The sequence below is a fragment of the Hibiscus syriacus genome, unplaced genomic scaffold (assembly GCF_006381635.1).
Source record: "Hibiscus syriacus cultivar Baekdansim isolate YM2019G1 unplaced genomic scaffold, ASM638163v2 tig00109923_pilon, whole genome shotgun sequence".
Lineage (NCBI taxonomy): Eukaryota > Viridiplantae > Streptophyta > Magnoliopsida > Malvales > Malvaceae > Hibiscus > Hibiscus syriacus.
In genome coordinates, this window is record NW_024062529.1 from 285,862 (window position 1) to 300,127 (window position 14,266).

General features: G+C 32.6%; 1 protein-coding gene and 1 pseudogene across 1 annotated transcript; one reads left to right on the forward strand and one right to left on the reverse strand.

The window, feature by feature from the left end:
• Positions 1-938: 938 nt before the first annotated feature.
• On the reverse strand, positions 939-2,014 carry LOC120210384 (annotated as a pseudogene).
• Positions 2,015-4,634: 2,620 nt separating this feature from the next.
• Positions 4,635-12,188, forward strand: LOC120210316 (peroxisome biogenesis protein 1-like). Its single transcript, XM_039209077.1, is given in 20 exon segments — positions 4,635-4,870; positions 4,872-4,937; positions 5,311-5,484; positions 5,618-5,717; positions 6,032-6,508; positions 7,084-7,464; positions 7,467-7,823; positions 7,946-8,037; positions 8,450-8,457; positions 8,459-8,521; positions 8,694-8,916; positions 9,101-9,194; positions 9,339-9,493; positions 9,787-10,017; positions 10,400-10,600; positions 10,758-10,883; positions 10,964-11,025; positions 11,334-11,451; positions 11,702-11,986; positions 12,079-12,188. Coding segments are annotated over 20 exon segments (3,387 nt in total). The 5' UTR covers positions 4,635-4,735; the 3' UTR covers positions 12,118-12,188.
• The last annotated feature ends 2,078 nt before the right edge of the window (positions 12,189-14,266 follow it).

A 14,266-nucleotide genomic window follows, 5' to 3' on the forward strand; every position in this document is an offset into this window, starting at 1 on the left:
ATATTATTTTTAATTTTATCTCAATCCCAAGATAAAATTCTTATATTCATCCCATCACTATATATAAATACATATAAAACACATAGTAAATCATGTATTACATTGATAAAAATATAGCAAATCATGGAATACTCGCTGGTAATATGGAAGAAAAAAATTAATCATCTAGAAGTTGATACTTGCCGACAGAAGATAGAGAAATATAAGTAAACAAAAACTAAAGAGCTTTGAGAATTTAATAATAACAATAATTATAATTTATAATCTCGTGTGATTAGGAATAAATATTTTACACGAATTTGATGGATTTTGATTTAATTTGATCAAATACAAGTTAAGTTTATTTCCGTAAAATTTGATTTTGAGTTGAGTTTTTCAAAGGGTGAGATCAGATTGTCGTTCGAGTTTATGACGAAACATTATTGGCTCAACAAAAAATGATAGTATAATTATTATATTTATATAATAAATAATAATTACAATAATACTTCACTTTTTTTTCAATTCTATCCATATTTTGGGTTAACTATATAAATGGTCACTAATGTTTGAGTAAATTTTTATTTTCACAATCGATGTTTCAAAAGTCACAAATCGGTCACTAACATTATCATTTGTTAGAAATTGGTCACTCGACATTAATAATCGTTAATAGACGTGACGGAAAATACACGTGAACCGTTATCTGCTTACGTGGATGGTTGACCGCCACAGTGAAGAACTGTTGGGATCCCTTTGACTGATGTTTTACCAAATATTTAATGAAAATTTAATTAATAAATAGATTAATCGGGGGAAATCAAGGTTTAATAATAAAAGAAAAGTGTATCCCTTTTCAAATCTTTAAACCTTTCCTTCTTTCATTCCTCGATGAGAGAATCAGTTTTAGAGAGTTTTAAAAAGGGTTTGAGAGAGAAAAGAGAATCTACAATCCTTCATCACTGAAAGATTGAAACTTGTTCACTCATCGAAAACCCCAAGCAACGTAATAACCAAAATTGCCTTCCCATCTCTGCATAAGTTGTAAAAAAACTATATCTGGAAACCCACCATTGATAACAAGCTTCCTTCGGTTCAAGTTCCCAGAAAATGAACATTCCATTATAGGATGAACAAGCTTGAGGAACTTGGCTATGGCGAGCTTAGCAAAAGAAGAATCTAGGTTTTGAATTAGAAAGGATTTCGGCTGAGCAATTTTCAAGCTCTTGAATTCTTTGAAATATTCCTCCTCTATGACCTCGAAAACATGAGAAACGAAGCCTTCTTACATTATTTTACACATAAAATATTCAAAGACAAAGCATCGATGGCTTTGTTTTTCCAGAATGGTACCAGGCTCGATACTTTTAGCAGCTGCATCAACATCCCATTTTGCTATCTCCATCTCATTCATCATCAACCTCACGAAACTACGAACAGATTTCATTGTAAAATGCAAAACTTAAACGAAATCACTTGAATTCAACGTTGTGAACTTGATATTATCGAACATTGAAAGAAGCCCACTTTCGTTTAGTTTCTTCTCTATGGATTTGTTTAAAAATGTGCAATCTTTTAGTTGTTTATGGTGTAAAGCAATGTCTGCAATTTTTCTTTCGATATCATATTTCAGCTTCTTGATTTTGATATCGTAAGTGCGCATCAAGCTTTATTGTTATTGGATCTCAATGAGTATCAAACTGACTTGTGGTGAAACATCAAGCTCATGCTTTAAAAACTTGTGCTTCAGCTCCGAAAGAACTTTAAGTTGTTCCACGACAGCTTGGTCGGTGGCTTGAATGGCGTCGTTGTTATAAGAGTTTTGAGCCATTTGTAACTCGACATAAGCAGCTTTGATGGAAGTGACACTGGCAAAAACCATGGCCACCAGAGCTTCCAAGGCAGCACCTCTTCGGTTAACATCAGAGCCGCCGTGGGAGCCATTTCCAATCCTATTGCTTGAAGTAATTTTTGCAGCGGTTCTCAGGTTTATGACACTTTGAAAAGTTCTTGCTAGTTTGCTCTTATGGGCCATGTTGAAAGCTGGTTTGAGTTTGGATTATTCCATTGTTGAGCTTGAGCATACAAAAGAACAAAAGAAAAAAAGAGTCAATATGGTATGTTTGAAAAGCAACAAATGAACAAATTTATTATTAAACCTTGATTTCCCCCGTTAATTTATATATTAATTAAATTTTCATTAAATATTTAGTAAATCACCGGTCAAAGGAATTCCAACAATTCTCTACTATGATGGTTAACCATCCAGGTAAACATATGACAGTCTACGTATGTTTTCCATCGTGCATGTTAACACCTGTTAACGTTGAGTGACCAATTTATAACAAACGATAACGTTAGTGACCGGTTTGTGACTTTTGAAACATCAACGGTGAAAACAAAAACTTACTCAAACATTAGCGACCATTTGTGTAGTTTACCCTCATATTTTTCCTAATAAAATAAATATATATTTTCGGATCATACAGATAAAATTCTTATCTCAAAAATCAAAATAAATTTAAATCAAATGGAATCTTTTAAAATAAAAAATATATAAAGTGACATGTGATAATGAATACTTGTATCAATTTGAATGGAGTAAAAACCCAACTTAAAACGACCTATGACTATTCACACTTATGATATCATCAATGGTCAAAATTCATAGAAGTAAATATATTAATTATATAGTTGTAAGAACCTAACTCCTTGAGCACTTCGATTAATTCCGTGAGATAATAATCAGTCTAAACAATTGTAATCTTGTTGCTTAACCTTTTTAATTTTATTTTTGGTACGAAACATTTCTCAATGTCGTTACCTCCTATTCAATTGCACCTGAGATAAGCAAAGGATATTTGTAACATTTTAAATGGTTAATCAAGATTAGCAAACCAAACCAAAATTACGAGCCAAGTTGGATACGTAACCAACCTAGTAATATAATTAAATTATAAAATTTATTTGACATTTTATTTAATTTTTTTAATAGTCTAAGATAATTGTAAGATTGTATCTGTTCATATTATATCTTATCGATTGACAATTGATGTACATCCTATATATGTAACTATTCGAACCCAAGATCTTTAGAGAGAACAACACACCTTTTAACCACTAAGTATATTTTATTTAAAATTAAATATGAAATATAGTTAAATTATTCAATAAATTAAATTTTAAGATATAATATAATCCTGAATGAAACAAAATAAAATACATTAAATGTATTATTTACATTACTCGACAATCTCCATACTTTTTTATATAAAATGTTTTATAAGATATTTTTTGAATTATTAGAAATATTTAAAAATCAAATTGTTAATCATATTACTTTATCAATTGATTAAACTTTTTCAATAAGTTATTAAACAAGCCTCAATGTCATGTTTTATGACTAATTGTTTTGACGAGTTGCAATAAATCCAACATACCATTATTGTATAAGTTAATGTCCATATTGTCTGCAAATTAGAAACTATAACTTATATGCTAATATAAATTGGAAATATCATCTCTTACACGTGTTTGTGTGTGTTGAACTCATTATGATTATTTTTCAGCTTACAAATTAGTATTTATTTCACATTTAATAAATATGACTATGGAGTAAGTAACCACATGCATATAACAGATAACGATATTCACATTTCTGCAAATTACGAAAACCTAGTTGTTTGATTCAACGTCTTTAAGTAGCCTGAAATGAAAGAAGAAAAATAATTGGAGTATTGAATTGAGCGAATATATTTTGTTTGTTGCAAAATACATAACTATTAAGACATTGCCAGAGTTTCCTGCTATCTTAGCTTCAGATGCCATTTCAAATTTTCCTAGTCTTGTTGGCGTCGCGGCTCCACCTTTTCTGGTTGATGCTCAACATTTCGATCATGCATCCATCGACCTAGTTGTTGTACTTGACGTGAGTGGCAGCATGACCGACAAGCTTTCCCTTCATAAGCGAGTTGTATGCTTTATCATACAGAACATATATAGGCCCTTCCGATCGGTTATCAATAATTACTTTCTCATCATCTGTTCAAAGAATTTTGCCTTTGCGAAAGATGTGTAGTAGCGGTCAGAATGATGCTATCTCTGCCATCAATGCACACTGACTCTTTGACTGTTCAATTTTATATTAAAATATTATTTATTTTTCTAAAATGTGACATTTTATTTAAGTGATTTGAGATAAGATATATTTACATCCTACAAATATAATTATTCAAATTTAGAATTTTAAGAAAAAATTATATTTAATCACTGAAGTCCCTTAATAAATTTAAGATTAATCTACTTAATACTTAAGATTATTCTCCAAATTACATTAGGCCTACTTAGGGGCTCCACAACAATACAACAAATATACATATAGGATAATAGGAAGCTTACCATAATTATTTGTACATAATTTACAGGCAAGAGTTTCTTTTTTCCCTCAATTATTGTAATGCTGATTATTTTATAAATATAATACAGAGATAGTTGTAACGTTGTGGTGTTACATTTGATTCAATTTTTTTAAGAATTATTATTTAATAAAATATTATGTGACATTTATTAATTAAAAAAAGTAAGCAAAAGTTGTCGTCCTAGAAAGTCCAAATCCTCGAGAAAGAGAAAGAATTACCAGTTAGGCCAGCGATTCCAAGTCCAACCTACTAATAACATCATCTTCTTCTGCCATAATCACCCTTCTTTTCTACCTTCTCTTTTCTCCCAGACGGCCAGACCTTAGCTTTGCGTTGCCATGGAGTTTGAGGTCAGACACGTGGCTGGAATAGAAGGCTGTTTCGCATCTCTTCCCCTTTTACTCATCCAAACCCTTCAGTCCACGCGCTTTCTCTCCTCCCTCCTGTTCTCGCTCTCGAGCTTCGCCTCCCACGCGCCTCCTCCCACGATCCTGGACCGTCGCTTGGTCCGGCGCTACTTCTTCTTCCACCGCTATTGAGGTAAGCTAACTCTCTTCAACTACTCCTTTAAGTGTATTTAAGAATCCAGATTTCTAAAAAAATGAAGAAGAAGAAAAAACCAATTTATAAAATAATGTAATTGGATAATCAAAGATATTTTAATATAATTGTGTTGATCATTTTTCAAATTCATGAATTATTATTTTACATATCTGTGAAATTAAAATAAATGTTTTGTACCTTTAACATCTCAGCTAACTTATATCACACATAAAATCCAAGTCAGCTTTCTCAGATTCTTTTTTTCCCTTTCAAATGTAGCTTTATTGTTTATTGTTTAGACTTCGATTATATTTGGATTTTTCGTACTTTTCTCTAATTTCCGTGTATATATTTTTATTTGGCTATGAAGGTTTCTCAAAAGTTTGCTGAATGTATATCATTGCCGAACCGCACCACAGTTCAAGTAAGAGTTGCGTCTAATTTGCAAAAGGCTACATTAGTCACAATTGAACCTCATACCGAGGATGATTGGGAAATTTTAGAGCTCAACTCTGAGCACGCTGAAGATGCAATATTAAAGCAGGTAATATTAACAAACTGTAGTTATAATGAAGCAAATGAGCGATTGATGAATTTCATTTCAACTTAACTGAAAACATTTTACTCAACTTCTAATGGATTTTACATACGTTATGCAATGAATTTCAATCATACAGGTCAGGGTTGTCTACGAGGGGATGCGATTTCCTCTGTGGTTACATGGCCGAGCTACCATAACCTTCCTTGTCATGTCAACTTTTCCCAAGAAAGCGGTGGGTAAGATGATATTGTTTCGATTATCTCTTTTTTAGCGGAAAATTCTACTTAGTTTTCCAGATGTTCGTGGAAGCATCAGTTCATTTTAGAACCAATTTTATATGCATGTTCATTTATAAGTTGCGACCATAGTGCATAATTTCAGTGTGGAAATAATTCAGCAATTATATTTGCTCAATCATGTCTTGCGACTATTTCATATATTCACATATCGATATTTACGTTTTTTTTGTCATATAGCTGTTGAATCCGATCAACTACAATTTTAATCTTGGTTTGTTGGAATTTTCCCAACTTATGATATTCTTTAACAGTTCAACTTGTTCCTGGAACTGAAGTTGCTGTTGCTCCAAAGAGACGTAAGAAAAGCTTAAACAACATAGAATCGTCTGCAGAAGGATCTCATGGTGCAAAAGCACTGCTTCGCTTACAAGATTCAGACAGAAGATTGTTCCGTAAAAGTAATGTCAAAGGTGTTGAGCTACGGGTAGCACTTACTTCTGTTGCCTTTATTCACCCAGAAACAGCTAAAAGATTTTCATTGGAGCCTCTTCAGTTGGTTGTCATGGTGCCAAGGTTATCATCTAAAGATAGTGTGAAGAATCTGGAAAATGATGCCTCTAGAATGAAAGGAAGTGTTGCTTCGAAGGAAGTAAATGATGGAATTTCAACCGATAATAAGGAATTCCGTCAAGTGATTGTTCGCCTTCTAATTTCAGATTTGGTCGCTAAAGGACATATAATGGTTACGCGATCTCTCCGACTTTATTTGAGAACAGGACTACATTCATGTATGTGAATTATTTTCAGAAACCCATTACTTATCTTACTGTATTTACCTCACTTGGAAAGCCTTTTTTTTTGCTCTTCTTAATCTTATATTATTAAACAAGTGGCTAAGATGCTTTTCTGAATAGAACAATTCAGATTAAACATGTTTATTTATCAATCCTGAAAAACATTGAATTGTCTGCCAGGTTGTTTCTATGCGTGCGTCAATCTCTTCCTGACCTACTTTATCGTTTAGAGTTTAGACTCAAACTTCATTCTTTGCTCCATTATAGTGTTAAGGGAAAGAAATTTATTGATTTTATGGTATATGTTACTTTTGTTTGATTGAAAGCATTTAGATTTATTTTACTATATGGAAATTGTAGATGCAAACTGTTGTTGCTAAATACTTTGACGTGTGCTTCTTTTTCCACCTTAAGGAACTCACCTTCTGTTCGATGTGTTTCTTCTCACTGCTTTACCTTTTCAATGTTTGTTTTGATAGTTTTTCAAGGAGAGGAGAAAAACCTGGCATTACTGTTTTCACTTTCATTTATGTAAAAAGATTTTTGAAAGAAGGTTCTCATGCATGCAGGGGTTTATTTAAAGGGGTATAATGCTTCTTTGAAGAAGGAAATTCCTGTAATTTCACTTTCTCCATGTCACTTCAAGATGGTTGCAAATGATAAGGCTCTTGGGAACAGACTTGAAATGCTTGATGGTCATAAAACTCATAGGACACCAAATTCATTTCCAATATCTGGTTCAGGAACCTCTTTGGAAGTAGTAAATTGGTTAAACCATGAGAATGTTGTTGCTGCACTTTCTTGTGAATTTCCTCGCCAAGAAGCTGAAGACTGCAATCATCAAGATACTAATAAGAAGGGATTAGAATGTCTTCTTCAGGCATGGTTTCTTGCTCAAGTTGATGCTGTAACTTCAAATGCAGGGACAAAAGTTAATACATTGGTTCTGGGAATGAAAGTCTACTTCACTTTGAGGTTACCATAAATGATTCTGGAACTTACGGATTTGTCTCATCGAATGGTTTTTCGGAGAAGAGAAATAAGACAAAGTTGCCTTTGGAAATTTCATACCTACTGACTATATCGGAGGAAACATTGTACAATGGACAAGTTAATGCATATGAACTTGAACTTGATGATAGAAACAAGAGGGTTGATGTTCAGGGAGGTATAGAGTTGTTTGGAAAGCTAAATTTGGGCAACCCTGTGTCCTTGTGTTCTGTTAAAGACAGAACATCTGTCAAGGGGTTTAGCACAAATGTATCTTCATTAAGCTGGATGGGTGTGATTGCTTCTGATGTTATCAATAGTAGGTATTTTTCTCTTTGAATGTTCCAACAAATTTCCTCTAGGCCTTAGTTATAAGTGTACTATAATATTGGTACAATTAGTTTTATCTGGACATGTTCATCTGACAAATACCACATGCAGGATTGATGGTGTTGCTAGCTCCTTCTTCTGGAATTTGGTTTAATACTTATAATCTTCCTTTTCCTGGACATGTTCTAATATATGGACCTGCGGTGAGTTGCTATAGTTTTTGCTTCTTTTGAAATCGGTTTTGATAAAGTATCAAGGAGAAAACACGCTTTTCTCTAAACTTTACTTTTGGGAGAAAGCAAAATGCATTAAACTTCAAACATCGTTATTGCAAAATTTTCCAGAACAAAAGTGAAATTCCAAGTATATATTGTAGAGAGCTTTGTGATGTTGCAAGTAGATATCACTTTATACTGACTTGATCTTTGAAAATCTTAAATGAAACTTGTTGGCTCTTTATGTTTTGTGATCAAGTGGTTGGTGCATAATTTATTTATTGTGTTATCTTGAAACCTGCTTCTTTCGTTTTCTTAAGAGGGATTTATTGTATTTATTTGACATATAAATTCTGATAATTCCTACTTAAATAACAATTGGTATACTATTTCCTATTAGGGTTCTGGGAACGTTATTGGCAAGAGCTGTTGCAAAGTCCCTCGAAGAACATGAAGACCTGTTAGCACATGTGTAAGAAATTATTTAAAAATGCATATGCATCCTTCTCAGTGTTGACATTTGGAAATGCTCTAAGCATGGCTGACCCTGGCTGGAAAAAATCTCCATTCTGTTATGGTTTTCTAGTTCTTATTGGTGGTTTCTGAGGGTAAAACCTGCTTTTGATATTGGTCTGTACTTACAGAATCTTTATAAGCTGCTCTGGACTTTCTTTAGAGAAGCCTCCAACCATTCGTCAAGCACTTTCAAGTTCCATATCTGAAGCTCTAGATCATGCTCCTTCTGTTGTGATGTTTGATGATCTTGATAGCATCATCCAGTCTTCTTCTGATTTGGAAGGATCTCAACCTTCAACCTCAGTTGTTTCACTTACTAAATTTCTCACTGATATCATGGATGAATATGGGGTAAAAATCTACATTTGCTATTTCCCCTCTTTCCCGTGTATGGTAATACCAAAGTGTTGACAGATGTTAGATTCTGTTCAGTTAAAATTGTGCTCCTGATCCAACGATTTCTTTTATATCTTAGATGTATTCTCGTTTTGGTTATTTATGGTCAGCTAATAGATTATCTTGTAACATTGATCAGGAAAAGAGGAAGAGCTCCTGTGGAATTGGTCCAGTAGCTTTTATAGCTTCTGTGCAATCTCTGGAGAGTATTCCCCAGTCTTTGAGCTCATCAGGTTTGTCTTCATCTTTACCTTATTGGTTTATTAAGGATTACAGCTTCCTTTACTTGTACTGGAATTGTAACAAACTTCAATTCTAAAATTTTCCCATCTCCCCTTTTCTCATAGTTGTGCATTCTTGAATTTGATTATTATCAGGAAGGTTTGATTTTCATGTACAACTGCCTGCACCTGCTGCCTCTGAACGTGGGGCCATATTGAAGCATGAAATTCAGAGGCGTTCCCTACAGTGTCATGATGATATCGTAATTGATGTAGCTTCCAAATGTGATGGATATGATGCATATGATCTGGTATTTTTGTTTCTCGTTTGTGCATGAACTTTTGTCTAGTATTTCTTTTTAAAGAGGCATTAATGTTTTCTCTCCTCTGGATTATTTTTTCACTTTCTTCCATCTTTACATTGCCAATGTCTTTATCCCTCTAGTTTATAATGTTCACAGCATTTTAAAATCTGCATGTAATTTATATCCGATGTAATTAGTTGCATTCTGTGTTATTTAGGGGGATGAGATTGCATGTTCTTTCCATTGCTTATCCTAAAATGATGCATAAAAGTTGATACCAAGAAATTTCATTATTTCAGGAAATATTGGTTGATAGAGCTGTTCATGCTGCTGTTGGCCGGTTTTTGCCTTCTGATTCTGGTTCTGAAGAACACATGAAGCCTGTACTAGTTAGGGATGATTTCTCTCATGCTATGCATGAGTTCCTTCCTGTTGCCATGCGTGACATTACGAAATCTGCTCCTGATGTTGGTCGCTCTGGTTGGGATGAGGTTGGTGGTCTCAATGACATTCGGGATGCTATCAAAGAGGTGCAACTTTCCTTCTGGCTTCTAAATTGCCGATGATTATTTTTAATCAATATTTGGATTGTTCAGATTAGATTGTTTCACTGATTTTGTTTCTACCGTAACCCAGAATGTAAACTTTATTTGTCTCCGTTTTCCTCAGCATGCTTATCTTTATTTATTTATGTGAAGAGAATATGATAAACCTGCACCTTTTTTACTGTTAGCAAAATTGGCTTTTAACGCTACCACGAAAAAATAGTCTATTTTTTTATTTCAATTATTTATCAGGTTGATTTCTAATATTGTTCCTCAAATTTCTACACTTTTTCAAGCAGTCATTGTTTTATTCCAATCTGAAAGAATCATATTCTCTTTGTTACTAACTTTTATATTTCAATGTCAGATGATAGAACTGCCTTCAAAGTTCCCAAATATATTTGCCAAAGCTCCTTTGAGGTTGCGATCTAATGTTCTCCTGTATGGTCCTCCTGGCTGTGGCAAGACTCACATTGTTGCTGCTGCTGCTGCTGCTTGTTCACTAAGATTTATATCAGTGAAAGGGCCTGAGCTACTGAATAAATACATTGGTGCTTCTGAGCAAGCTGTAAGAGAGTATAATTAAGCCTTTTCTCTATTACAAATGCCTTTCTTTTTTCCTTTTTGTGTGTGTGTGAAGATTCCAGTAATATTTATTATGATTCAAACCCGATTTATATAGTATAATAGGTATAAACAAATAATTCAATGCCATTTTGTTTCAGGTTCGAGATATTTTCTCAAAGGCAGCTGCTGCTGCACCTTGCCTCCTCTTTTTTGATGAATTCGATTCCATTGCGCCTAAGAGAGGACATGACAATACTGGAGTAACTGATCGAGTTGTCAATCAAGTAAGTATTTTCACTTGCTGAATTTAATCTTTTTGACTGAACTTATGACATCTTTCTCATGGTTATTTTCTTTCAAACAGTTCCTAACTGAATTAGATGGTGTTGAAGTTTTGACTGGTGTATTCGTGTTTGCTGCAACAAGGTTAGTTTTCCTGTGGGATCGGTATCTATTATTAATCTCTAGTTAATCTCTGTCCACAATGTTAACTATTGTTCATAATTTAGGCAATGTCTTGATGCACGTCGATGATTCTAAACAATTAGATCTTCACATGCTTGATTTCGACATGAGCATAACCAAATAGGATATCTTTGCAAAGAGTACAGATTTTTAAAAAGATCATAAAAGTTTTGATTTCAAGGTCTTACATGAAGATATGGATTTCTTATTTCGTAGTTTTGAGTTGCATGTCTTCCATTAAAGTTGACTTGGATTCTTCTGATAAGCAGTAGACCGGATCTGCTTGATGCTGCATTGCTCAGACCAGGTAGGCTAGATCGCCTCCTTTTCTGCGATTTTCCATATCCGCGTGAAAGGTTGGATATTCTGACTGTTCTTTCAAGAAAGGTTTGTGATACATACTAATCCCCGTTTAATGTTCTATGCCACGTTTTCCATGCTTTCTTTTATTTCTGTTTCGTCACAGGAACTGAAATATAAGTTATTGGAATATGGGCTGAGTGTCCGATATTGATGTCTGACACGGATATTCTCAATTTTAATAGTTTTGCTACATATGGAGCTAGAAATTTAACTTGCTTTGAATGTTTTAGTTTTCTTTCCTTTGTAATACTTCGTTTTTGCACAAACAATGCAGCTGCCATTGGCCAGTGATGTCGATTTAGACGCCATCGTGTATATGACAGAAGGATTCAGCGGAGCTGATCTCCAAGCTCTTCTCTCAGATGCACAGCTGGCTGCAGTTCACGAACATTTGAGCAGTGCGAACAGCAACGAGCCTGGTAAAATGCCGGTCATAACTGATGCTGTTCTGAAGTCTATTGCTTCGAAGGCAAGACCGTCAGTTTCAGAAACCGAAAGACGGAGACTCTATGGAATCTACAGTCAGTTTCTGGATTCAAAGCGATCTGCCGCCGCACAGGTATCTCTCTCTTTTGTATATACTAAATTCCCTTATATTTGCAACTTCTCACATTAGTAACCCGCTGAATAAATTTGAAAATTTTCTCGCAGTCAAGGGATGCAAAAGGCAAGAGGGCAACTCTGGCATGACCGGAAATAGCCATGCTCCTTTTGAATATTGAATTTGCTTGCTGGCCAGGGAAATATTTTTCTTAGTTTCTTTAGATCATTTTGTTCTTATGTCAAAAAGTTTTTTTTCTTACATTAATATGTATACATCAGATTATTTTATATCTTTTAATTGAATACAAAGTTAAACAAAAAATATCAAAACAATTTGAATATGTTTATATTTTCATTGTTGTTGGATGAAATATTATTAATTATTTCGGTGTTTCGATCCCAAGGGAAATGTTAGTTTTGAAGAACGAAAACAAATATATTTAATATATGTTGTAAAGTAAATAAGAAAAAACGAAAAATATGAGAATAAAATGAGAAATATGTATTATTTATTTTGTATGTATTGGGTATAATATTTTTTCTAAATTAAATTATATATTTATAGATATAAAGAATATATATTATATAAAATTCTAATCTTAATATACATTTATTGACGATAACATTTGTTTAGGGGTTTATAGGTAATTTATTCCTTCTTATTCGGATGGAGAGTCATAATTTATAATTCATGGTGCTGTTATAAACAGTTTTAGTTGTGTGTGTGAGTAGAAGAAATAAGAGTTTATATATGAACATTTAATATTGTGTAAGGTGTAGGGTCATACAGTTACTCGTAGAGACATCTGGCTGAATGAATATGATTGCTTGACAATAAATCTAATATAATCGTCTAATGTTAGGTTTGATAAAGATATATTATGTGAACCTATTAGACATCTTAAAATAAATGATTAATCGACGAATGTGAAGATCTAGATAAAAGTTGGAGGATATGAAACTCCAAATGTTTCATAGAACTCTAAATGTCTTCATGCTTAATAAGTGAAGGAATGATAATTAGATGTTAACTTCAAAGAAGATTTAAATAAGATATAGCAACGGTAAATCTCATTTAATATATAGTATTGTTATTATAATAGACATGAAAACAAATAAATATTTATAAAAAAATATTTAATATATTATTTTATTTTTTAAAAGTAAAATATAAAAAGAATTGTTGAAAACAACGAATATATGAATTTTAGAGTAAATTACCTTTATTGGTCAGCAAAATCTTATCGTTTTTTTACTTAGGTCGTCAATATTTTTTTGATAAACTCTTTATTAATATTATGTCTTTTTTCATTTTAATAATTCACAGTTAAAAATCTAATAAGATTTTGATGTGATTTGTTATAATATTTAATTGTAACTCTTCTATTTACAGATTCAATCAGTCTAATTTTAATTCGAAATAACCTATTAAATTTATTTTAGATATTTAAATCAAATCTCAAAATTTTCAAATTTTCACCTCTTTGTTATGTTTTTCTTTATTGAGTTAATTGATTTTGGATTAAAAGAAAAAGGATATACAAGAACTTTCTATGTAAAATTACAAGTCACAAGAGGAAGGGTCGTTCTGCGGTGCGGCGCCTAAAAAACGGCTAATATACGGCGTGACCGGTTAAACAAGTGACCGGTTAAAATTTAGACCGGTTATGTTATATTATTTAACCGGAAATATTATAAAGTACAATAACATACTAGGTAGCGCTTATATAATGTAATAGGTAGCGCTTATATTTACCTATTTTATAAGTAAACCAGTATATTTATACCGATAGCATTGCAAATTTACCTATTACATTATATTATATTGAAAGTGTCCATACTTTTTATAAAAAGGATCGATACTTTAACAGTGTTTCATGTTTTCCACCTACAATATTGATTTAATAATTTCATTTGCACAAAAAATTATTTGATTGTTTTGATATTTTATAAAATATTATTTAGAATTTTTAATTTAATAATAATATATACCGTAACGTAAAAAATAAATCATTAGACGCCTATAATTACTAAATTAATATCTTAAAACTCACTCAAAAGATAACCTTAAATTAATGTTTTCCACAGTGAAAAAAGTATGGACACTTTTATAAAAAGGATAGACACTTTACAATATAACCACTACCTATTGCTTGGCATCATATGAGATTTGGATTTTGATTTCCTTTTGCTTGGCACCAAATGAGCTTTGGATTTTGATGAGCATCGGAAGTATTTCAGACTTATGATTTGGGTGGTACTCAACTTATGATTTTAGTTGCTATTTGTTACATTT